The sequence below is a fragment of the Myxocyprinus asiaticus genome, chromosome 4 (genome assembly GCF_019703515.2).
Source record: "Myxocyprinus asiaticus isolate MX2 ecotype Aquarium Trade chromosome 4, UBuf_Myxa_2, whole genome shotgun sequence".
Classification (NCBI taxonomy): domain Eukaryota; kingdom Metazoa; phylum Chordata; class Actinopteri; order Cypriniformes; family Catostomidae; genus Myxocyprinus; species Myxocyprinus asiaticus.
In genome coordinates this window covers 5,616,490-5,643,838 of record NC_059347.1, presented here as the reverse complement: position 1 = coordinate 5,643,838, position 27,349 = coordinate 5,616,490, and the positions used below count along the sequence as shown (strand labels likewise).

At 38.2% G+C, this 27,349-nt stretch overlaps 1 protein-coding gene across 2 annotated transcripts in view; it reads left to right on the top strand.

The window, feature by feature from the left end:
- Positions 1-26,057, top strand: part of ythdc1 (YTH N6-methyladenosine RNA binding protein C1) — a 94,948-nt gene extending 68,891 nt beyond the window's left edge. For both annotated transcript variants that reach the window (XM_051689332.1, XM_051689329.1), the window contains exons 5-16: positions 4,092-4,145; positions 4,296-4,390; positions 4,665-4,773; positions 10,791-10,908; positions 11,012-11,096; positions 11,331-11,500; positions 14,723-14,802; positions 15,157-15,193; positions 15,280-15,319; positions 15,755-15,820; positions 15,899-16,057; positions 24,521-26,057. In XM_051689332.1, the coding sequence (XP_051545292.1) occupies positions 4,092-4,145; positions 4,296-4,390; positions 4,665-4,773; positions 10,791-10,908; positions 11,012-11,096; positions 11,331-11,500; positions 14,723-14,802; positions 15,157-15,193; positions 15,280-15,319; positions 15,755-15,820; positions 15,899-16,057; positions 24,521-24,742 (1,235 nt within the window). In that variant the 3' untranslated portion in view covers positions 24,743-26,057. The remainder of the gene's footprint in view (positions 1-4,091; positions 4,146-4,295; positions 4,391-4,664; positions 4,774-10,790; positions 10,909-11,011; positions 11,097-11,330; positions 11,501-14,722; positions 14,803-15,156; positions 15,194-15,279; positions 15,320-15,754; positions 15,821-15,898; positions 16,058-24,520) is intronic.
- The last annotated feature ends 1,292 nt before the right edge of the window (positions 26,058-27,349 follow it).

Genomic DNA, 27,349 nt, shown 5'->3' with positions numbered 1-27,349 from the left:
GGCTGTGCTATTGCCGTACCAGGTGGAGATGCAGCCAGTCAGGATGCTCTCTACAGTGCAGGTGTAGAACCGTGTAAGGATGTGGCAGTTCATTCCAAACTTCCTCAGCCATCTCAGGAAGAAGAGGCGCTGATGAGCCTTCTTCACAACGGCTTCAGTGTGGATGGACCATGTTAGTTCCGCAGTGATGTGGACACCCAGGAACTTGAAGCTGCTGACTCTCTCCACTGGTGCTCCATTGATGGTGATGGGTCTGTGTTCTCTATCTCTTCTCCTGAAGTCCACCACAAGCTCCTTTGTCTTACTGATGTTGAGGGAGAGGTTGTGCTCCTGACACCAGTGTGTCAGAGTGTGCACCTCCTCTCTGTAGGCTGTTTCATCATTGTCAGTGATCAGACCTACCACCGTCGTATCATCAGCAAACTTGATGGCATTGGAGCTATGTGTTGCCACACAGTCATGTGTGTACAGAGAATACAGGAGTGGGCTCAGAACATAGCCCTGTGGGGCTCCAGTGTTGAGGGTCAGTGATGAGGAGATGTTGCTGCCTATTCTAACCACCTGGCTTCTGCTTGACAGGAAGTCCAGGATCCAGCTGCACAGCGAGCTGTTTAAGCCCAGAGCCCGGAGTTTCTCATCAAGCTTGGAGGGCTCTATGGTGTTGAATGCTGAGCTGTAGTCTACAAACAGCATTCTCACATAAGTGTTCTTTTTTTCCAGGTGGGAGAGAGCAGTGTGTATTGTAGATGCAATGGCATCATCAGTGGAGTGGTTGTTGCGGTAAGCAAACTGCAATGGGTCAAGTGAGGAAGGCAGCACAGAGCAGATGTAATCTCTGATTAGTCTCTCAAAGCATTTGCTGATGATGGGGGTCAGAACAACAGGATGCCAGTCATTTAAGCAAGTTATTTTAGATTGCTTTGGAACAGGCACAATGGTGGACGTTTTAAAGCATGTGGGGACTACAGACAAAGAGAGGGAAAGGTTGAAAACGTAAAAACACCAGCCAGTTGGTTCGCGTACGCTCTGATTCACCCGTTGGAAGGATCGGGTTACATCCGCTACAGAGACGGAGAGTGAACTAACCTCTGTAGCTTTGGCTGCAAGAGCTCTCTCCGCGAGGGCGGTGTTATTTCCCTCAAAATGAACATAAAAAGTATTTAGCTCATCCGGGAGAAAGGTATCGGTGTTCGCGGCAGAGTTTTTATTCCTTTTAAAGTCTGTGATGATGTTCATTCCCTTCAATCATTATTAACATTGGTGTAGCAGATGGTTGTATTTGGATTTTTGCCATAGCATATAATATTATTGATTGAGAATCCCACTGTTTTACTTAACAGATAGCCGCGATCTTCCAAAATTAGTGAGTAGCTGGTCAAAATTTCCCCTTACAGAACAGATTCCTTTGCAATCTCTCTAGTTTATCTCGGATCTTCATAAATACCATATCACAAGTAGAGCACTCGTTTCGTCGGTACGTGAACGCATTTGATGGCTGTCTAATAATGTTGTTTTTTTTTATTGTTGTTATAGAGCGAACAAGTTCTCTTTGCTGCAGACGGTAGCTACTGTTGTTTTTTTTTTTTTTTAAATTTTACCATGGTAATGAAACATTATCCCACCCTCCGTCCCCTGACGTAATTGGTTCCTGGGTAGAGACCAGCAAGCTTTTGGGGGCCGGTGCGGAACCAGGTTTTTGGCCCAGAACGGCCTTTTCTGCAGTGGAATTGCTCGGAACAGTTTGAGAATTCACACCGGCCCAGGAACCCGCACCCGAAACATGTCGGTAGAAAAGGACTAATGGTTAACATAATATTACAAACGGTTACTATGCACGTCCCTATTGTTGATCAGTATTACAAACGATTACCATGCACATCCTGATTGTTCATCAAAAAGTACAAAGAAACATTAATTGTAATCTGTTATAGGGTGAATGCTATAAGGAAATTGTGCAACTTCTCTCTCTCTTTAATGTGCACTCAATCGGAAAACACATCTGCCAGTTGCTCGCTCTGAACTGCTGGTTTTCAGAGACAAAAGCCTACCATTTTAGCGCTTGAAGAAATGATGTTACACAGTGGTAAACACCCAATGTCCCAACTTTGCAATGTTGCAATCATCTGATTTGAAATGGGTGTAAAAAAACTTAAATTCACAAGGTAAAACATCAAATAATGTGTTATTGTAGTGCTTTCATATAGTAAAGGGTGAATAGAATTTACAAATCATTCCTTTTTGGTTTTAAAAAGCATTTTACAAACTGCCCTAACTTTTTGGAATTGGAGTTGTAAGTATATTATGCTAAGCTAATAACTAGATTCTCTAATAAACACAAAGCACACACAGTGGGTAAATAGCATTTAGCAAGTGCATTTTTAGTCAGATGAAAATATTTTGTGTAGACGGTTTTTAAATGCCAGACAAAATACTGTATATTATAAACAACATTGCCCTTGACTATGTTGTATTTGATTAAATGTTTATTCACAATGCATTCTGGGATTGCTTTATCCATGAAGGACATGCATGCTACCTTAGATTTTGGCCAAAACGAGCTATCTTACAAGGCAACATAATTTTTCTGCCTACTTTTTGGAACACCCTTAAGGCTGGGAGCATGTGTAACATAGCAGGCAGGCAGGAGTAGCATACGAAGACAATGTGCGAACCCTAGTGCAGTTTATTATATCCAACTTGAATACAAGGTGAAATCAAAAACCGAATATAAACCAAAACATATACTAGATTTGACTATGACTATAACTAGACAAGGCATAAATCATGAAGGCAATGTTATACATTCACAATACTCGACCATGGACATATTAAGGGCTATAAATACACAAACCAAATGGTTACAAATAACAAGACCAATGACAAGACTGAAATAATAAACAGGTTAACAAGACAATAACACATGAACCAATGACAAGACCGCTGAAACAAATGATTAAACAAGAAGGTCACATGACACAGCCGGGGAAATCACATTACATAGACAGGAACTTGGAAGTGGCTTAGACAAGGAAACTAAACTTTAAATTAATTTAATAATAAAATTGGATACTTTCCACTCTTTCTTTCAAGGGTGTGTTGAGAAACAAGATAACAGACCTTGCCACTGTATTCTTCACCAATGGCTAGTTGATCCATTGTTAGAAGTTTTCACTATGGGTCCCTACCTGGCTTTGTTCATCATAGGACAGAAAAAATATATGGCTATGAATTGGAGCCCAAGCAGTCTCAATTATTGATATTTTCACAGAAGGGGCGTTCTTCCATTTACTGTTCAGATGAGTAAAGCAAAGAGAAGAAGCACATTAGAGGCATATCTAACCTATTGTTTTTAATAGAAGTGGAAGTTCAGCTTCAGAATCATATACAGGTATTAAATAGTCCAAAAACAGCTCAATAATAACAACATCAATTATGATAGTAATATAATACTATTAATTCTGTTTAAAAAAAATTTCATTACAACGACTTCAGATTAGGTTTTAGTTGTGTTTGAGTCCATTCAGCTGTGTAAGATGACTTGCCTTTGTCCTGGTGGGTAACAAAGAAAGAGCAAAATCTCCCATTGTGAAATGAAATGCAAAGTTTGATAAATAATTTGTAGTCTTTCAGAGCAGTAATAAATCAATAAACATTGTTTCATGGTAGTTCTAGGGTCATATTAATAAAAATCAGTTTGGAACTGTTTAGATGACCAGATTTCATCCTTGGCAGAGCAGGTCAGATTACTGGTAGCTGGATCATAATTATTGATGGCAACCTGAAATAGTGTGAATTTCCAACAACCAGGCCTTGTTTGTCTCTTTGTTTTTTTTAAACCATGACATGATCCGTGACGTTAAGGTTTGTCATACGCTTCTGGGAGTGAAACTTCAACAACAATTATTGTTTAACCCAGCTGTACAGTGCTAGAGTGTTTCATGTTCTGCATGACCATCTTTTTTGTATTGCAGGTTGATATGATTTTTTGCAGATAAAACGGCAGCAGCACATTTTTATCTGCATGTTGAGTGGAATGTTTAAGCTTGGTGTGTCATATTTTATTTTTTTTGGTGTGTGATTTTTTTTTTTAGGGTCTGAAAAGAAACATGAGAAACTGCCCTCTTCTGTCAGAGCTGTGAGGAAGGGTAAGTAAAATACATTCACATAATGTTTACTGAAGACATTTGAATGTATTGCATCATGCATGTGTATACTCTCCAGAAGTAATGTTTAATCTGATGGTATTTTTTTGTCCAGAATCTTTATAAACCGTTTTTGCCCTCTTGTCTTAAAAGATCAAACCAGCAAGCTGCAGTACATCCTGAGAGAGGCCAGGTTTTTTCTAATTAAGAGCAACAACCATGAGAACGTATCTTTGGCCAAAGCAAAGGTGTGCCGCTCCAAAGCACTGTTTACTCTTTCAGCAATACGAGAACTAGAGTGTTTTATAGAGATGGACATGAGTACTTGAGTACTTGGAAGTCTCAGCAGTGATCGATAATGAAAACACAATTGTGTAACTCAACTCAAAACATTTCACTCTGATTGAAATTCAGTAACAACTATATGCAAATGTTTCACATTTTTACTGTTTTTAATTTAATGTAGCTAGTGTTTAAAATAAACTTTACTCTGCTAACATGGCATCTTTTTTCTGTCCACAGGGTGTGTGGTCCACTCTACCTGTCAATGAGAAAAAACTGAACGCAGCTTTCCGCTCTGCTCGGAGTGTTGTGCTAATCTTCTCTGTCAGAGAGAGTGGAAAGTTTCAAGGTAAGTTGTGCAAAAAAAAAAATTATTAGTCATTTGCTATACGGAACATGTATCAAAAATATAGCTTCAAGCTACATTGAACAGAATGCAAATTTGAGCTGTTGGTGGCGCTAGAGGGTTTAGTAGTAGACTCCATATTTGATCACATTGAAGGTCAGACTCTCCACAGTCGTTGTGCCAAAGCTCACAACTTTTTACCCTATAGTTCTAGGGTCTGGCATAGACTAACAACCAGAATAACAAGAAAACTAAGAATTACAATTGATACATGTACCCCATTGGGGCTTGACCCTTAATTTGATCAGTCATGTGCAATTATGAAATTGTGCATTTTAGTCACATGCCCAAGATCACGTTCTATAAATTCTTGAAATCTTTAACATTTTCTTTGAAATCTTGAGTTACTGAGCAAATTAAACTCAGTGTAAATAAACTAATTGCTGTGGCTTTTAGAGATAATGCAGAGGTTCTTAAACATTCTCAGCTCAAATATGACATTTTGTGTTTACCTAGGGCCCACACTTATACAACCGTGCAATATGCTGTATTTGCTATATTAATTTATTCGGTTTATTTGACTAAAACAACTGTGAAATAGATAGACTCTTATAGAAATCATTAGTATTCTGTGACAGACTTAAAACATTTGAACTGAAATTAATGTTTAGAAATCATATTTTTTGAACATGCAAACAAGCATGCATACTATCAATTTGTAGATATACTTAGTAGTGCACTTAGTTTCCAGAAATGTTTTAATTGATTCAGATTCCTTGTTTTGGAATCAATGCAGTTGATTTCAAGTGTCAATTCCAGCCTCATTTTCTCTATTATTTTTCGATTCTGAAAAAAAAAAAAAAAAAACAGCAAGCGAAGTTAAATCACATAATAAACAGCCCAATGCACTATGATCGTATGAATGACAAAGATCTTGACATTTTCTATAATATGTCTATTCCAAAATAAATAAAGGGTCTATATGCACATCCCAAAGCACACAGCTTCAATCCCATAACATAAATTTGAGGGAATGTTAGCTGAGAAGATGCACCTGTAGCTCCATATCGCCTACAGTGAAGTGAATGGTATTGCTCATCTGATGTTCTTGTTTAGAAAGAGGTGTTATATTAGTATGTTGTTGTCCAATAACATGTACACTGAATAAAATATTCAAACAATACACTTTTGTTAAAAAAAAAATCCAGGTTCTTGTACAATTTTATTTCATAGCCTTCAATGTAAAAATATTTTTCTTAACATGTATTTGAATGTAATTTGCCTTAATAGAATGGTTTTAATAAAGTTGTGTATATATAATATAAAAGGTTTTAAAAGGTAAAACTATTTGTGAAAATGTTAGTAGATCCTCTTCTTCAATCTCCCGGTTCCAGACACATGTTAACATTAGGGAAGTTGTTATTTTAAGCCAATTATCTGTCACAAATTTGGCATTTTATTTGATTATTTGTTTAATCCAAAGTAAAATACCGGCAGACTACGGATGTTGGTCTGGAAAGAAGCTGTCTGATGTGCTGAAGGGCTTGTATGATTGCTTCATATGGTGCGTTCAAGTCATGTGTATAACTAATTGTATGAGTTAAGAGCACATGAACGCCACCACAAAGTCTTCATAACGAGTGGGAAACCCCCGACCATTCACAACTTTTTTGAGTTGGGGGCATATCGATTTAAGAATCATGGCAGAAGCAAATTGTTGTCGGTAATAATCCACTTAAGGATTTTTACTGTGCAGCTTAGTTTGAATGCATTTTTTTGTTCTGTTAATGAAGAATAATGATAAAACATGCCAGAAAATAAGACTCATTAAGCTCGTTTATGCCGTTACAAGCATTTGCAATGAAACTACATTTCACATCTATATTTGTGGCCAGACAAGGATGATAAAATAGATAAAAGATAAATCATTAATTACACAATGCGCCAATTTGCTCATCAGTAGTGAAAAATTTAAATGAAATTGTAAAACGGGAAACTAAAATCATTTGAATGCACATCACATTTACGATTTCCGACCTCATAAGTAAGAACTTCCCTGGAGGACTTGAACAAACCAATACTTCAAACGGAGCGGATTTACTGATTGCTGAAGGACTAAAAGAGTCACATTGATGAGTCGAGAAATTATGATCGTTTAGCTGCAATCCATTTTAAATCTGTAATTTGAATTAGTGTTCTGGCTTCTGGAATGTGTAGAAGTTGGTCAAAGAAAAAACTGTCTGAAAATCACGCCCCTGAGCAGTCAAGTCAAATTTATTTGTATTGCGCTTTTCACAACACTCATCGTTTCAAAGCAGCTTTATAGAAAATTATGCTGTAACAAAAAACTAAACAAAAAATCATGCTATTAAAGTCCTCATTGTGTGATTATGTGTGATAATGGATAATGATATTCTATAAATTAAACTCAGTGTAAATAAACTAATTGCTGTGGCTTTTAGAGGTAAAGCAGGGGTTCTTAAACATTCTCAGCTCAAATATGACATTTTATGTTTACCTAGGGCCCACACTTGTACAACCGTGCAATATGCTGTATTTGCTATATTAATTTATTAGGTTTATTTGACTAAAACAACTGTGAAATAGACTCTTATAGAAATCATTAGTATTCTGTGACAGACTTAAAAATGTTTTAAGCTTTATAGAAAATTATGCTGTAACAAAAAACTAAACAAAAAATGATGCTATTAAAGTCCTCATTGTGTGATTATAGTGGATAATGATATTAAAAAGTATGCCTTAAAAATTATAGTCTTTATGCCCCCAGTGAGCAGGCCGAAGGCGACTGTGGCAAGGAACACAAAACTCCATAAGATGTAGATAATGGGGAAAAATAACCTTGGGGGAAACCAGGCTCACCGGGGCATGAATACATAAACAGCATTAATACAATGCCAATATTAGTCATCTATGTGTAATACAAGTCTTGTTTTAAGTAAGTAAACTGAGTAGTTGTTGGTGGCCAATGTTTAAACTAAAGGATTACAAACAGTAAGATTAATAAATCCCATATTGTTTGCAGAAGTGCACGTAGATGCAGTGTCCATTTATTTGGCTGATTAAGGCTTTAGTTGTTATTCATTTATCATCTATGTATTCTATTATAAGAGATTGTAGTCCATCTTATGACCAAGATGATGCTGCCGGAGGTCAGCGAGGTGTGCCTCGTAGTCCGGCTGGAAGCTTGTCAGTTCATTTCGGTGGAGTCCATCCTATGTCCAAGGTGCAGGCAGTAGACAGTGAAGTATCTCAGGTCTTACTGTTTGAGTTGGTAGCATTTCATCCTCTGTGAAGTCCATCGTAGAAGACTGAAATGCAGTCTGTGATCATCGAAGCTCCCCTCGCTGTCCGGTTGGCATAGGCTGCAATTAGTAGTCATCACTCAGCGACACACATAGCAGTGGGAGTGGGACATCGGGCTGGATCTGGCAAACTCTGGTAACCTTGGGATATGTAACAAATAGAATAATCTTATCATTGATGCCATTCACTTTAAAGCAAAGTTATACAATATGTTTCCAGTTCTGGCAGAACTGACTAATGCAGCATAACTTTGAGGGATAAATTAGGTGTATGCCTGGCTGAAAAGAGTCTTTAGTCTAGACTTAAACTGAGAGAGCGCTGTACTGTACACTGCTCAGAAGGCTATTCCATAATTTAGGAGCCAAATGGGAAAAGGATCTATCTCCTTTTGTGGATTTTGATATTCTAGGTACTATCAATAGGCCAGAATTTTTCAATCATAGTGAACGTGATGGATATTAGTGTGATAGAAGGTCACTTGAGTATTGGGGAGCTAAACCATTAAAGGTCTTTATAAGTAATAAGCAGAATTTTTACATTTATATGAAACTTAACAGGTATCCAATGTAGCAACAATAAAATGGGGCTGTGATCATATTTCTTGAATCTAGCCAACCAATTGAAGCTTTTTTTATCCCAGTAATGCATTACAATAATCTAGTCTTGAGGTCATGAACACATGAATTAGTTTTTCGGCATCAGAAACAGAGAGCATGTGTCATAACTTAGCAATATTTCTGAGGTGGAAGAAAGCTGTTCTACAAGCATTGGAAATGTGGAAATTTCAAAAGACAAATTGTTATCACACATAACACCCACGTTCTTAACTGTAGAAGAATATGTAACAGTACATCCATCGAGAGTCATTATATTCTAGCATCTTATGTTTAATTAGTACTTCTGTTTTGTCAGAATTGAGCAGAAGGAAATTTCTTACCATCCATTCTTTGATATCATTGTTGCTCTCTGCTAACTTGGAAGTTTGCCAAATTTAATCAGGTCTTGAGGAAATATAAAGCTGAGTATCTTCGGCATAACAGTGAAAACTAATTTCATGGTTCCTGCTAATGTCTCCCACGGGAAGCATATATAAGGAGAAAAACAGGGGACCTAAGGCTGAGCCCTGTGGCACTCCGTATTTTCCTTCTTGATCTGAAAACTCTTCATTTACACAAACAAAGTGGTAGTGGTCAGATAAACAGGACTTAAACCAAGCTAATGCCAGTCCACAAATGCCAGCATAATTCTCAAGCCTATCCAATAGAATATCATGATCTATGGTGTTGAAGGCAGCACTAAGATCTAAAAGTATTAGAGTTCAGCTGCGATCAGATTATAAGGGCAAGTCATTTGTAACTCTTATAAGTGCAATCTCTGTACTATGATGGGGCCTAAATCCTGAATGAAATTCTTCACAGATTCCATTTCTCTTAAAAAAACATAAGCGGGAGGACACTACTTTTTCTAGTATTTTAGACATAAATGGAAGATTTGAGATCAATCTGTAATTAGCCAACAGGATCAAGCTGTAGTTTCTTGAAAACCAGTTTAATAACTGCCAACTTAAAAATTTTGGGTACATATCCTAAAGAAAGCGAGGAGTTAATAATATTGAGAATAGGTTCTGAGATTACAGGAAATACCTTTCTCAGTAGCTTATTTGGTACAGGGTCTAGTATAAATGTTTTTGGTTTCGATGCATGTACAAGTTTTGTTAGCTCTTGAGAGCTCTATGAGACAGTTACTTGGTGGTGCAAACTGTGAAAGAGTAAACTAAAGAGAGTGCAGTTGCTCTTAACAATTTCAGTTAGTCTTAACTAAGGAAATTTGTCTAATTAATGGCAAGTTGGGTCACTCCCGTTTAGAGGAGTTTACTTTAAAATTGTATAATTCTCATTTACTCACCCTTATGCTGTTCCAAACCCAACTTTCTTCTACGGAACACAAGCAAAGGTATTTTGAAGAATGTCTTGACAGGTAGCATGAAAGTAATTTATATGACTCGAGTGGTTAAATCCATGTCTTCTAAAGCGTTATGATAGGTTTGAATGAGCAACAGACCAAAATGTAACAGACCATCCTTATTCACTTAAATTCTTGACACCCAAGCTGTTTTTGGCGCATTTGAATGTCCATGTGAGAACTTGCTTTTTTGATACAACCAGAAGCGCAGTGACAACTTAGAAGGAAGAATGCTGCATACAAGCTTCATTGGTTACACTCCAAATTAGATTTGCTTTAGATCTTTATTTTTTCAAAATGATGCGAATATGTCCTTTTCCTTGATGCTTCAACTGACAGAATGGTTCAGGCATAAATGCGTGTGAACGAGCTTCTCAAATTGTAGAGCTAAGGCAGATTTCAGGTTTTTTGAGTAAGGACATATTTTGGTCTGTTTCTCACTCCAAACCTATCAAATCACTTTAGAAGACTTGGGAAATACCACTCAAGTCATGGATTACTTGTATGCTACCTTTATGTCCTTTTTGGAGCTTTAAATATTTGATCTTCATTGACTTGCATTGTATGGTGAAAAAATAGCTCAGACATTCTTCAAAACATCTTCTATTCTACAGAAGAAAGTCATACAGGTTGGGATGGCATGAGGGTGAGTAAATATTACAGAATTGTCATTTTTGGGTGAACTACTCTTATGAAACAGTGGGTTAATGAAGAGATGTGTGCTTTTGTTTCAGGTTTTGCTCGTTTGTCCTCTGAGTCTCATCATGGAGGTTCTCCTATTCACTGGGTTCTGCCTGCAGGCATGAATGCCAAGATGCTTGGAGGAGTCTTCAAAATTGACTGGATTTGCAGGTACTAAACCAAAAAACTATTTATTTTACATCTGTGCTGTTTTGTAGTAGTTTGTAGTTTAGGATTCTGAATTAATTATGAAGTTTATTTTCTTTGCCTGAAGGCGGGAATTGCCTTTCACAAAAACGTCCCACCTCTCAAACCCATGGAATGAGCACAAGCCTGTGAAGATTGGACGTGATGGACAGGTTAGCCTTTTCCTTTGTTCTTTGTCTCCATGTAACATGTATTTTGCACTTGTGTTTTGTATTTAGACATCTTCAGACATGTATTTAGTGTTTTATTACACCATTTTACAACCCTTTTTGTTTATTTGAATGCGGCATTATTCATATAACGCTGAGTGTTAAAATACATTTTCTTTCTCTTGTACGATGCCTCGATGCATCTGTCCTTGGATGTCTGTGAATGGCCGGGTACAGGAGATTGAACCAGATTGCGGGACACAGCTGTGCATGCTCTTCCCTCCGGACGAGAGCATTGACTTGTATCAAGTCATTCACAAAATGCGCCACAAGAGGAGGATGCACTCCGAGCCTCGATCTCGGGGCCGACCTGCCCACAGAGAGCCGGCCCCACGAGACCTGGGAAGGTTAGAAATGTTCTTTGGACTGATAGTACGCACTTGTGTCCCTGTCACCTGATGCGAAGGAAACAAAAGTGCTTTTTTTCCACCGTCGTCTTCATCATCACTTGTGCGAGTGTCAGAGAAGAGCCTTGAAACGAGCAGACCGGACCATTGGCAGCTTTCGTGGGAAAGTTGCAAAGTGAATCTCTCGTGCTATTGTTAATGTTGATGGTGGTGTGCAAGTCTGAGTTGAAATGGTAACTTGGTGTAACGAATAACCTGATAATCTTCTTTTAACAACTTTAGCCTCACTATGGTAGTTAACTTTGCAGTTGTAGCACTGAGGTTCGTTTCTTTCTGTAGATGAGACTGTGTATAAATTTGTTCCCAAAGCCTTTTCTTGCAGGAGTATCCATGGGGGATAGAGCCAGTCAAATATGGGACTCTTTTAAAAAGGAGCCTTAATTATTAAGCTGAAGATGGCACATCGAATTGAGGGGCAGAAAGCTGCCGTTGTTAAAACAAACAAGAGCTTTCAAGAGGAGCAGATTTGGGACTTCTTTGCTGGTTTTCTTTTCCAGAAAAAAGCTCCAGTGTGTGCTTGCAAAAATAGATAGTTGAAGTGTGCGGGGTATAGTAGCAAACAGTGAAAGAAAGAATGAGGAAAAAGTGGTGGAGACAGGGAGAGAGAAAAAAACAAGTATGTGTTCTTCTGCAAAGCTACCGGAGAGGGGTAGTCACCCTTTTTCGGTGCCAAAGGACTCAAACCACACCAGGGACTGTCCCTATTGAGCACTGCCTTACATGAACTCTCTTCCATACCACAGTGCTCAAAGAAAGGCCCAAAAGATGCTCTAAATGAGGTTGCCTTCACTTTTCCTCACAAAATGGCCCAAAAAGGACTTTAACATCCCTAATCTCTCCAGAAAAACGTTTGTTTGTTTGCATTGTCTGGCCCCACCCCCAACTGATGGACTCAAATTTGGAGGTGATCTTGGCATTACATGAGTACACGTCCCTCCCCTTTCCCCACCCCCTTTGTTACAAAGGCCCCTCACTCTCAATCGATGGGATGTTCCACCAGGTGGTAGGTAGGCAGTTTGTTACCTTCCTCTGGACTAATGATGGTGTAAAATGATGCCTCCACCCTGCCCTTCTTCTGTGTTTCTCTGAACCTTCCATGGACTGAGTACCCCAAGAGAAGGTTATTTCGAAATGTCTGGATCTTCTCTTGGTCTTTTTTGGTTTGATATACAATGGACTGCACCACTCCATATTGCTTCCCCTTCTTCCGCCTTACCAGGCCCTCCCGTTTAAAACGTGTTAAAGCATAAGATGGACTGTTATATGAACTTTTACTCTAAGTATTTGCCAACGTTAACAGTCACAAAACTTCAAGAATGCGGTATGTCACACTCTTAACCAGATTTTTTTTTTCTACTGTAGATGATGTTTTTATAATTTTATTGGGTTTACCATTTGTTAAAAAGACATTTTTACTAAGTTCACACATTTAATAAGTATGTGTCAGAAGGAGAGTAGTTGAGTTTTTAATGAATAGTATTTTTACAATATCTTTCTATAAAGACTCATCCAAGCACATTTTACTCTTTAGGTGAATCTCACAAAGAAAAGTCTGGGTTATATATACACCCCAAAATAAAAGAAAGAAATTTGTTCCAAATCCACGACTTTCTAATGTAGAAAACAAAGGGAGATGTTTTAATAAAGAAAGCCCTCAGTCTTTTCAAAACAATGCCAATGGATAGTGCCTCACTTTAAAGGCAAGTCTTCCAAAGACATACAATAGGTTTTGGTGAGAAACAACCAGGAATCTGTCATTTTTCAGCAAAAATCTTGACATTCGTTTCATGTTCATGAGCACTATAAGAGAAGCTCATTCCCAGTGGCTCACGTGATCATACGAGAACTTGCATTGTTTATCGCTAAAAACTGTGCAAGTTCTTGAACGCATGCAACTGTAAACGAGCTTCTCTTTTCATTTACCGCCCAATTTGCATTACTGTAATGTGGAAAAAATCTAATTCTGTTTACTATAACTCTAATAAAAATCACCTTGTCCAGGCACAGTGATTTTGTTTTATTAATATTTAATTACATTTAGTAAAAATACAAACACTAACAGTAATGAGAGAGAAATTTGGAGAACCTAATTAGAATAATAGGAATTACAAAAACAAAACCTTCTAAAAAAAAAAAAAACTCTTCTAAATCTTTCATACACTTTACAGCAGGGGCGCTCACACTTCTATGGAATGAAATCTACTTTTTCGTAATGTTATTATAGCAAGATCCACCATGCAACAATGTTTACATTGAAAGCAGTGTTGACACGATACCAAAATAACATAGTAGTGACATTTGCAGATAATAATACTATTATTAAATATATATATAAAAATATTAATAATAATTTAATTAGGTAAGCATTATTTCTGAAGAAAGTATTCAAGACAAGTAAACAGTCAGTAATAAAGTAATATTAACAACATACTAGACAGAGACAGGGCTTTAAGGCTGCATTTACACTTCAAGTCCTACATTTTGATACAAATCTGCTTTTTTTTTTATTAAAAAAAAAATAGACGGAACGAACACCTCTGCTTTACGGAAAGGAGAACTTGGGGTTAAATGTGCTTAGTTGTCATGAAAATAATAGCACGATGCAAAAAATCATAATGGTCTTAAAAAGGCTTTTTATTTTTATTTTTTTTATCAAAATATAATTTATTTTTTCTTTATTGATTTTGGGGTGAAATGACCTGGACATTTCTTGGCAGTTTTTGTGAGATTACCTGTTTATCAGTCTCTCATGGCACAGTTGAGGGCATGTGTAAGGCTTGTTCTGGGTTAAGGACACAAAGTGAAAGCTAGACTGAAAGTTGTTCACATCTGTATAATGAGAGGGGGAGTGACCATTGAGAGAAGTACAAAACCATGTTTTTTGTCAAGCAGGAAAATGGCCTTGATATACAGTAAAATTTGGATGTTAGCTTTGTGTGAATGTGCAATGTTTGAAAATTGCAGCTATGCTTGTTGTGTAAAATAGCTTTAATATTTTAGTTTGGTTACCAATTTTATACAATTAACTTAAATATTTTACAGTTAATCCCACACATACAGATTAAACTGAAGGGAAATGTAATTTTATGGATGAAACCTGTTCATTTATGTATGTTTTTACATCAGTGCCATCTTTCACATTAATATACCTGATTCACGTAGGCGTCGTCCAGAGGAATATGACATGCACAACCGCAAGCGGCCCAGGATTGATTACCCTCCAGAATTCCCCCAGAGACCAGGTCAATATTTGCTACATGTAGATCCCTGTTTCCTCTGTCTCCGTTTAATACTTGACTTTCTGTAAGAACGCCACAGAAGGTTCCCTTTTTATAGTTCGTTGTTAAGACAAGTTATGTTTTGTTTGTTAATGTTACATTTATGTTGTATTTCTGGCATGAAAAAAAAAGTATGATAAAAAATGCACACTGATTGTTTTAAAATGTTCATGCTTTTGGCAGGATCGTTTTAACATTTTTTCATATGTTAATGAAACTGTGCATTTGGCACTAGTAGTTTGTTTTCAATGTTTCCATGCTTTATCATTATTGATTTTATTTTATTTATTTTTTTTTTTATACACGCTGTCTGCGTAGGTTTTATGCAAGACCCTCGCAATCCACCTATGGACAGGTAGGTCTCGATGTCTTTCCCTCCGTCTCCTTTTGTCTTCTCATTTGTGAATGTAACATCTAATAAACCTCTTAATCTCCTCATAGGCGCTTCTCTGGTGTTAGAAGAGATGTTTTTCTCAATGGAGTGAGTTGTTTTTTTTGTTTTTTTTTTGTCTTTTTAATCTTTAAAAAAAAAAAAAAAACATTTTTTTCAGCAATCAAAAACCATTTGACTTCCATAATCTGTCATAATTCCATGTGAAAGCGGACATTCAGCTAGAACAGCTGTAGGCTGGGACTGAAGGGGAGAGGTTGAACAGTGATTGTGACATAAACCGAAAAAAAATGTCTTGGAGGCAGAGCGAGTTATTATATTTAGATTACAAGCCAAACATTGTATTTCGTAGGAATTACATACAAAACTGAACTGTTTAGGCCCAGAAAGTACATTAACAAGTAAATTTTTATTTCATGTTGACTGACTTTAAATGCCAGTTTGCTTTAATCACATAATCATCTTCAGGTGATTGAAGTAATGAATGAGCCTTTTTAATATTAACACATCTTTTCTTATTTCTAGTCATACAATGACTATATGAGAGAATTCCACCACAACATTGGGCCTCCGCCACCATGGCAAGGAATGGTAAGAGCTTCTATGTCTCTGGTTATTTTGCTGCCCAGCTGTTGTAATGGGTTCCAATTCTGCAGAGTTTTCTTACAGGCACCTTACCCTGGAATGGAGCATCCCCCCCAGCACCCATACTACCAGCATCATCCGCCTCCGCCCCATGCTCACCCTCCTTACTCCGGACACCACCCCATGTCCCATGATGCCCGCTTTAGGGAGAAAAGGGTTGTCCGCTCTTTCGCCTCCAGTCTGGTAATGTTTGGCCACTCAAAACTCTATTCGAATAAAATCAAATTAGTAAGCTGTTCAAATTCAAATGCAGTATTATACACTGTTTGGCCAAAAATATGTGGACACCTTAACACCACATCCGCATGTTCTTGTTGAGCATTTAATTTTAAAATCATTGGCATGAATAGGGGGTTTGGTCCTCCATAACAGCTTCCACTCATCTGGGAAGGCTTTCTACTAGATGTTGGAACATGCTACGGGGATTTGCTCCTATTCAGACACAAGAGCATCAGCAGACTCTAATATTGGGTGATGGGGCCTGGCTCACATTTGGTGTTCCAATTCATCCCTAATAGGGGTGTCCTTAAAAAGTATTAAAACGTCTTAAATTACGTTTTTATAATTTAAGGCCGTCAAAAGACTGAATATTACATAACAGAGAAAATGTCTTAAATATAATTTACATAAGTCTTCAATTTGTTGGTGGAAAGAAAAGAGACGCTGCTGCTGAGTTAAGAGGCTTTAAGGTAAAGTGCTGCAAATAAAATGCCATCAGTCACCTTTAATTGTGTCATTTGCAATCAGGTTCAGTTTTTTATCAGATGAGTTATGCATGAGAATTAATAATCTGCTTTTAAGTGTGTGACACTGTGCCGTATAAAAAAATAATAATAATAATTTTGCACCTTTTAATGCATTTGCATTGATGAGAAACAGATAAATATTTAAGTCCTTTTTTACTATAAATCTCCACTTTCACATTCTTGTGTTTTGGCAATTTGCATTCTTCATGCCTATTGCCACCTACTGGGCAGGGAGGAGAATTTATATTAAAAAAGGACTTATATATTGTTCTGTCTCTCACCCACACCTATCGGGTCGCCTCTGAAGACTTAGATTTAACCGCTGGAGTCTTTAGCATTACTTTTATAGTTCCTTTGTGTTTTTTGGTGCTTGAAAATTTTGGTACCCATTAAATTGCATTGTGAGGACCCAAAGAGCTGAAATATTCTTCTCAAAATCTTCGTTTGTGTTCAGCAGAAGTTAGTAAGTTATACACATCTGGGATGGCATGAGGGTGAGAAAATGAGAATTTTTATTTTTGGGTGAACTACTTTAATTGACTCATTTTATATGGACTTTGCTTTGTGCATGGTGGAACAGAAAAGGGCCCTTCCCAAACAGTAGAATAAATTGGAAGCACAGAATAATCTAGAATGTCACTGTATAAGATTTCTCTTCACTTGAATCACAGGAATAGCCAAACCTGTTAATTAGAATAGGGTGTCTGCATACTTTTGGCCGTATAGTGTGAAGTGTTAATGTAGTGTGGTAGAATGCATTATTATGCTGTCTTCAAAGATACCTTATTTTTTTGCCAAAGGCAGTATCGCATGTACAGTGCTGTGAAAATGTTGGGTTCATCATGCCACAAGGGAAGGAAATTTCTGGAGACTTTTACACATAAGTTGAATCAGTCTGGAAAAGAATACAAAGCCTTGTAAGGCTCAAGGGCTTCGACCTCGATCAGAGCCGTATTGACTAAATGGAGAATTTTTAAATAGACATTATTCACAGTAATTTAATTTTTGACAGGAATGGAAAATGAGGCTGTGAGGGATGGACTTACAGTCTCTTCAATGGCATGCACTGTATAAAGCTGCTAGATCACATCTAATTTTCTACAACTCATGTTTTCTGGAGTTTTTTGTCTACTAAAATGTCTTGGAAAGTTGTTTTTTCCCCCTTCAATGTTTCATCAGCAGAATGATCAAAAACACTAAACAACAGAACGACCCATTGAAGAGACTGCAAATCTGCAAGCTGCAGACACCAATCTGGATGAGCTCACAGATACTGTGACATCATATATAAGTTTCTGTGAGGATATGTGTATTCCTACTAGGACTTATTTAACATAAAACAATGAGTTTTACAGCAAAACTTCAGGCCAAAGAGGATCCTGCAACCCCCCTCCTCCCCCATCCTGCTACTCAACCTGCACTTATAATTTGTGGAGGCATGTCTTCTGGAAACAAAAGTCAAAGAAAGCACAGGGCCCAGATGCTGTTTCACCCACTTGTCTAAAATCCTGTGCTGACAAGCTGGCCCCCATCTTCACACAGATCTTCAATAGATCACTGGAGCAGTGTGAAGTTCCCTGCTGCTTCAAATGCTCCACCATCATTCCTGTCCCAAAGAAACCCAAAACCACATGACTTAATGACTACAGACCCGTCGCTCTGATGTCTGTGGTCATGAAATCATTTGAGAGACTGGTGTTGGCCCACCTGAAGGACATCACTGGACCCTTTCTAGATCCCTTTCAGTTTGCTTATCGAGCAAACTGGTCTGTGGATGATGCAGTCAACATGGGATTGCATCATATCCTGCAACATCTGGACAGACCAGGGACATATGCAAGGATCCTTTTTATGGACTTCAGTTCAGCTTTCAACACCATCATCCCAGCTATTCTCCGGACTAAATTACACCAACTCTATGTTCCCACGTCTGTCTGTCAGTGGATCACCAGCTTCCTGACGGACAGGCAACAGCTAGTGAGACAGGGGAAATTCACTTCCAGCACATGTACAGTCACCACTGGTGCCCCCCAGGAATGTGTGCTCTCCCCACTACTCTTCGCCCTGCATACCAATGACTGCACCCCCAAAGACCCCTCTGTCAAGCTCCTTAAGTTTGCAGACGACACTACTGTCATCGGCCTCATCCAAGATGACTCTGTATACAGAAGGTAGGTTGAACGGCTGGCTCACTGGTGCAGTCAAAACAAACTGGAGCTGAACACGCTTAAAACAGATGATAGTGGACTTTAGGAGGAACCCCTCAACATTGACCCCACTCCCCATTCTAAATAGCATTGTGGCAGCAGTGGAGTCATTCAGGTTTCTGGGCACTACCATCTCACAGGACCTGAAGTGGGAGACCCACATTGACTGACTGTGAAAAAGGCCCAGCAGAGGTTGTACTTCCTTCGCCAGCTGAAGAAGTTCAACCTGCCACAGGTGCTGCTGATACAGTTCTACTCGGCAGTCATTGAGTCTGTCCTCTGCACTTCAATAACTGTCTTGTTTGGTTCAGCTACGAAATCGGAGATCAGAAGTCTACAAAAGACAGTTCGGACAGCTGAGAGGTATATTGGTTGCCCCCTGACCTCCCTTCAAGAACTATACACTTCCAGAGTGAGGAAAAGGGCTGGAAAAATCACTCTGGACCGCACTCACCCACCCCACTACCTTTTTGAACAGTTGCCTACTGGACGGCACTACAGAGCACTGAGCACCAGAACTGTCAGGCACAGGAGCAGTTTTTTCCCACAGGCTATCCATCTCATGAACAGTTAAAACTGCCCATTGAGCAGTAATTATGTGCACTACGCAGCTTAGTCTATTTATATTTATCCAGCATACCCTACCTCTTCTGCCATACATTCCCTTGCATCTGTATGTAACAGATTTGTATTTGTACATACATATATATACACTGGCGGCCAAAAGTTTGGAATTATGTACCGATTTCGCTGTTTCGGAAGGAAATTGGTACTTTAATTCACCAAAGTGGCATTCAACTGATCACAATGTATAGTCAGGTCATTACTGATGTAAAAAAACAGCACCATCACTATTTGAAAGAAAGTTCTTTTTGATCAGAAGAGATGTGGTAGGCCAGATGTACAACTAAACAAGAGGATAAGTACATCAGATTCTTCTAGTTTTGAGAAATAGACGCCTCACATGTCCTCAGCTGACAGCTTCATTGAATTCTACCCACCCAACACCAGTTTCATGTACAACAGTAAAGAGAAGACTCAGGAGTGCAGGCCTTATGGGAAGAATTGCAAAGAAAAAGCCACTTTTGAAACAGAAAAACAAAAAGAAAAGGTTAGAGTGGGCAAAGAAACGCAGACATTGGACAACAGATAATTGGAAGAGTGTTATGGATCTTAACCACATTGAGCTTTTGTGGGATCAGCTAGACTGTAAGGTGCGTGAGAAGTGCCCGACAAGACAGCCACATCTATGGTAAGTGCTACAGGAAGCGTGGGTGAAATGTCACCCAAGTATCTGGACAAACTGACAGCTAGAATGAAAAGGATCTGCAAAGCTGTCATTGCTGCACGTGGAGGATTTTTTGATGAGAACTCTTTGAAGTAGTTTAAGAAGTTCTGATTTTTTTTTTTTTTTTTTTTTAAATTGTAATCATAATTTTTCACGTTATTAATGTCCTGACTATACATTGTGATTAGCTGAATGCCACTTTTAGTACCAATTTCTTTCCATAAGAGCAAAATCTGTACATTATCTCAAACTTTTGGGTGCATGCGTGCGTGCGTGTGTGTGTGTGTGTATGTGTGTATATATATATGTATATGTATATATATATATATATATATATATATATATGTATATATATATATATGTATATATATATATATATTATACAACAGTTAGTTCCGGTCCTCGAATCTGATTGGACGAGAGATGTTACATGAGCACTGATGGTCTCACACCATCGGCACTCGGACGCTTCACTGTGTATCACTCCGCTTGTGTTCGTGCTGTTCTAAACTAAAGCGTAAAAGCAGTGCATATGTGTTGTGCTACTGTATGTATGTATCTTACATTACATATGTTAGCCAGCAGGTGGTGGCAAAAGATCATTTTTGTGTGTAATATGAGCCAGTTAGGTGACCTGAAGTGAATCTGCATCAGCCAGTGTTTACATACAACAGCGCTCCGTGATCACTTGTATTACTACTACACTACTGAAGCTAGAAAATAGCTTTAAACCGCTTTAAACTAACAACTTCAGCATTAAGGCTCATCACAGCTGAGAGACACAACAGACTGATTGATTACAGAACTCAAGGTGCTTACCTCTTACTGGAGTTTCCACATTGGAGAGAAAGTACTGTTCAAAAAGGAGATTGCGGTTTCTATAGTGAATGACTCTTGCGCACCGGCTACCGCGAAATAGGGAGAAATACCCTCGCTTGGACGGTTATTTTTCCACTGAGAAAGCTGACCTTCAGAAAGCTGACAGCATCTCTGCTTGGTGTGGCAACAGGTGATCGCACATGCTCCATCTCTCTCTCTCTCTCTCTCTCTCTCACACACACACACACACACACACACATCCATCCTTGTTTATCCAATAACTTGTTAGAAACAGCACAAGCAGTGATACTCTTTCTGAAGTGACATTTTTGAATTACTAACAAAGGCTTGGACGCATCATTTGGTTTGAACTAGGGATGTGCGCTATGACTAATTTGACTGTCATTTAAACTGAAGTTTTGTAACCGACTAGTCTAAAGAGAAACCAACCTTCAGAAAACAGTAAAAAAAAAAAAAAAAAAAACATTTAAAATACTTAATCTATTCCATATCCGATGCTAAATTCTACTGAAAAGGGGCATTTATCTGCGACGTGCTCGCCTTGAATTATGATCATTGTACATTAAATATAGAACATGACACACATTCACTGCATCAACATTAGCGAATATTTAATAGACATATTGAAAACAATTGAATGAATAGTGCAGGATCAATGGAACAACCATTAAAAGCCTGTTCTAAATGGAATTCACCAAGTAAAAGTTACTTAACATATTAAACAGTCAGGACATTGTTGAAAATAATTAACAGGTAGACTAAGCCAAATCTATGAGAGAGAATAAAATGCACTGAAAAGTTGTGCGTATTTCACGCCGTGCAGTCGTGCATTAGCCCTTGATCTAATATGACAGCTGTTTGATAAAGAACGTTAACCAATAACAGCTACGATGTAAAAAAAAAAATAAAAAAACTGAGCTATAGGATAGAAAAAATAGGCCTGTGATGTAGCCTGCAATAAACCTAATGTATTCTAAACATGACGTGCACACAGAATCAAAGACAGTTTAACCCGTTAAGCAGTCTGCACCTTGTTGAAAATAGCCTTCTTAATCAGCAGATTAAAAAATTGCATACCTAGTCTAAAACAGTTATTTTCTAGGCTACTTACTCAAAAGCATAAATTTTTTTGATGACTAAAATTAACCTGTCAACATGATCTGGTGAAAGACGGATGGGACTTGACTCACCTGTGGCGGCTATCCTGCACTTGAAAAAGCCTGCTCAGCGGAAAAATAACATCCAAGCATGCACAGATGTAAAGAAGACTCAAATGTGAAAACATCCTTAGAGACTTTCAAACATTTGGAAAGCCGATTCCCGCACCACCGAAGTGATTTCATAATTACTATGCTGAGTTTGCTTGTCTAGCGAGAGGATATTTTCTGCACGTGAGAGAGGGAAGAAGCACGCGCAACCTGAGGTGAAATTAAACTTCGTATCTGCTCCAAATATCCTCTTTTTTTTTTTTATAATATTTGTATTATTAATTCTATTTAAAATATGTAACATTAATATGACAGTAATTTAAATGCAGCCTCTGTAAAAATATAAAGCCAAACGTAAATGTGTAAAAATTATTATCAGTTTAATGGGGTAAATATTAACCGACTAGTAATTCCAGTGTCGACTAGCAGCATCAGAACCGTTTAGTCGACTAGTCTCGCACATCCCTAGTTTGAACCAGCAACAGCAGATTCTGATCCATTGCGTAAGAAAGTAGTTCCATGCACAAATGCGTTTTTATGACCTTATTCAGTTTTTTCTCATTTGTAATTTACTTGTTTATTGAACTGTTGTATATAAGCAATATCACACTCACAATCGTGCTATAAGGCCCTAAATCAGCACTGCTGTGATTACCTACGGCACTCCGCCTGCAGCCTCGTGCCTGCGGCCGAATCACAGCAGTGCTGATGTAGGGCCATATCGCACTCTTGCTCGTGTGATATTGTTTATATATATATATATATACACTTATATTCTTATAGTCTTATAGTCTTATTGCGTATTTCTATATATACTTATATTTTCTATTCACTTCTTATTTGTTGTATTGTTTGTGCACTGGTAGCTTCTGTCACCAAGACAAATTCCTTGTATGTGTAAGCATACTTGGCAATAAAGCTCATTCTTATTCTGAAGTCTATCCTTTGCAGCCTCTTTCTCATCCTGTCAAAAATAGAGATAATTAAGGTCAACATGCCTGTTTCACACATACTGCATCTATGGGGCTTGAGTGAAGTGTGTTAATTTCTGTCCCCATATTAACAATTTACAGCCTTGCCACTGTGCTGCATCAAAAAAAGTGCCCCAGGCACACAAGAGGATCAGTTCGGCACAGAGCCTATTTTTGCCATATTTTTTGTGAAAACATGTTGAAAATGCAGTACAAACCAACTTTCAAACACTAACTTTCAAAACTTTAAAAAACTTTCAAACAGTACAAACACTTTCTTGTGTGGAATAGGCTTACTGAAGCAACAAAAAATACTGGAGCGAACTACTCTGATGGTTTGGGGATGTTTTGCTTCATTTTATGCATTCATGGGTTTTGGTGTAAAAATATGCAAAAATACAGAAAATCAGACAGGGCCAAACACTTTTTCACAGCACTGTTTCCTTCATGGCAATCCCATTCACTTTTTTCAGGGGTGTCCAAACAATGGCACGCGGGCCATTGGTGGCCTGCCAGCTGCTCTAATGCAGCCCTGCGAGAGGCTTTGTTTGAGAAATCTATTTTAGAAATGGCTCGGAATTAGGCCCGCTATTGAGAAATTATTGAGAAGACATTCACACTCTGAAAAGTGGGTTTCATTATCATGTACAAACACATTGCAGAGCGCTCAAATTGTGCATTCTCTTTGCAGTCACCACCAGCTTCATCCACTGCCAAAGTTCTACATTCCCACTAATGAAACAGCACGCAAAGGGATCAATGCCTTTATTTTAGGAATGTCATTAGTATTGATATTGGGTTCATGTACTCTTTCTCGTTAGAATGACGCAAAGCCTTGCTAATGTGTAGAGCTGCCATTGTGTGAGCTCAAGCCAAGTTATGTGAGCGCTCAGAGGCACAGACGTGCCAGTGTCTCGAGCAAACTCTTCTTAGAATGTTCTCTATCACAAGTACCGCTGGGAAGTTTGATTCATTGTAATGAATTATTAGAGTGCCCTCAATACACTTCCTCATTTGTGCCTGTGCATGCTCAGCTCGCAAATGCATTTCAACCAAATGAAAAGGACCACTGTGTTGTTATAGCATTGAATTACAAAAAATAAAATAAAATTACATGCGGTTTGCAACACCTTATTTTTATTCCTGCATCTGGCCCCCAATATATAAATTTGTACATACCTGACTTTTTGGATGATGCTCAGTTGCTGCCTATGCTGTTTCAAATCAGTCACTTCTAAGGATTTAAGGTCAAATGCTGCCTTACAAGTAGTAGACAGCAAGGCTAATCACTAGGTTTTGAAACATAGCTGAAGTGTTTCTTAATATAATGAATATATCAATAAATATTTTTATACTAAGCTTTTGCTTACTCTCTTTTTCTGGTAGCATGACTATGACATGCGTGTGGATGACTTCCTGAGGCGCACACAGGCAGTGGTGAGTGGACGTAGGAGCCGCCCACGTGAACGTGACCGGCAGAGAGAGCGTGACAGGCCACGAGATGGGCGTCGTGACAGAGAGAGAGACCGTGGCAGAGAACGTGACCGTGAAAGGGAGCGAATTCGAGATCGCGCGAGAGAGAAGGAGAGGGGACGATACCGGAGATAGAGGAAAATGTTTAACCCCCCATTTTCATGTAGTTTTTTTATTTTACAGTTGAACGGTTTATCTGAAAGCTGAATAACCTTTCTATTTTTTTTTATTTAATTTTTTTTCTGAAAACCCTGCAGTTGTTTGTATCATGCATGCAGTGCATCTGAACTGTGAAAACCAAAAAGCATATTTACCCTCAAATTTAAAATCTTTTTTTCTTTTTCTTTTTTAATCATTGGCTCTGTAGTTATGAGTTGGTTCAACATTTTTGAGAAGTGTGTTTCCTTCCCACTTTTGAGTTGAGCGAACTGCCTGTTCTTTGCGTGATTCTTACCATTTTTTAAGTGTCTGTGACGAGAGTGTTTGCTAGCTCTGTGCTTGTCTTTTTGCTTTCCGTTGTACATTTAAATAAAGTCATAGGTGCCAGTATTTGGTGGCGCAGCTAAATATGACCATTGTATCAAGGTTGTTTATTAAGCTTTGTCTGAAGCCAGGCTCGTTTTGTAGTGTTTTGATAGGGAAACAAAGTATTCCCACATTTGTTTCTGCTGTCCAGAGAAAGGATCATAAATTACATGAAGGTTTGTAGAATAAATTGTTAACCCATTTGTGACTGGAGAAGTACTCTTTTATGGATATGTTTTGTGCAAATCAAAAAATAAATCAAAAGAAAGGGAATATCTTGTATTGTTTGTAAATAAAAGTTTGGTCAGAAAACCAACTGGCTTCTTCACAAGAAAAAATAGTGACACAAATGGCTGTATAACCTCCATTTGTATGTAAAGACCCTGATTACTTTTTTTATTTACGCTTTATTGAAGAATAATATACAGAGAGCTTCAGAAAAGCAGCAGTTTTTATTTTAAAAATGTACAATCAAGTGAACATTGGTGGACAAATTGTGGTTTTCAATTGAAAAACAAAATATAATCCACAATGATTTCTATAAAGAGTGGGATAAATTATGCTTGGTTATTTTTTTTATACCAGAATGCTGAGTTATGTCAGCTGGGTCATTTTGAGGAGTTATTTTTATAGTGTTGTGTAGTTTTTAACCAAATTCTGCTGGGTTAGTGGCTGGGTCATTGTCTGACAGTAGAAATACATCATTACCAACCCAAGATGCTGGGTCAAAATAACAGACTGATGGTATGTCTGCCGATCTGGATAAAACCAGTTTATCAACTGTAATTTTTGCCTCCTGTCTTGAAAATACTAACTGAGGGAACTCTTACTGAATTAAATTAAACATTTGAGTGTAGTTAAATAGTTATATACTCGTATATATTGTTGAATAGATTAGCCTACCTCAGTGACAAAAAAAACAAAACGACACTACGAAAGTGGTGCAGCAAGGCGGGAAAAAAAGTCAGTGAAGCTACTGAGAAAATGACAAGTCTGCCAAAACTTAGTATTGTCAAGGCAGTGATGTTGAAACCTTTAGCATAGGTACAGGTGGGCCAATGCCACCCAATGGCAAAATCGTTGTCTTTTCCACCAACAGCTAAAAGTATGGCGTTTAAGTAGTCTCTAAACGCGCGCACCTAAAAACCAGGCGCGTGCACGTGATATGAGCGCACAGAACAGTATCCACGAGCGGAAAACCATCCTCGTTAGCGAGCATTTCTGCTCCGCGTGCACAAATGCGGTCTCGCGAGCACGGGGCTTTTACGAGCGCTCGCAACTGCTGAACAACACTCGCTTGTCAAGTTTACTTTTGAGACTTTGGAGGCGCTCCGCTCCTTTGATTGGTCACTTTGAATACTGACCATGACCTTTGATTGGCTGTTTGGTTTGATCACTGACATGCATAATCTTTTGTTCCAAACTCCGGGGCAAATGGAGTACAGTCTGGACGATGGGGCGGGGCGACACGTATCGCTCCGCCTACACCAATTTTCGTTGGTTTGTGATACAGTCGAGCTTATTGGTGTGAAGCTTTAATGTGAGCATGTACATTGCTTTATATTTGATCTTCTCAATTGTTTATGATGTTCTGGTGGTTTGGATAACGCTAGAATCATATCTTATCTGTTAGTAACTATGGCGATTTCAGATCTTCAGACATGTTTATGTAACACAGCATCCAAACTACAGTTTATTGAATACTGCTTTTACCATTTGTTTTGTTTATTATTGAAGTCATTATCTTCACTTGATAAATAAAAAGTCAAAGTAAATTATTTTGTTTGTTTATTGCAACTCCTTCAATCACCTTCCGGCTTCTTCCTAAATTCTTTAAATCTTAATTTTACCTGTATTTCACATAACTGTCTCAGCTCTTGATGTCATTCTCAATGAAACTACTCAATGGGGACAGTAAGAAATGTATTACATTGTAGACACTACAGTATGATTTTCTGTAAAGCTGCTTTGAATCTAAATGTGATAAAAATAATGACCAGTTATTTACCAGTTATGCAGCTACACAATAAATGAACGGACTAAAGGAACACATATGTGAGAATGCTGTTTGTAGACTACAGCTCAGCATTCAACACCATAGTGCCCTCCAAGCTTGATGTGAAACTCCAGGCTCTGGGCTTAAACAGCTCGCAGTGCACCTGGATCCTGGACTTCCTGTCAAGCAGATGCCAGGTGGTTAGAATGGGCAGCAGCATC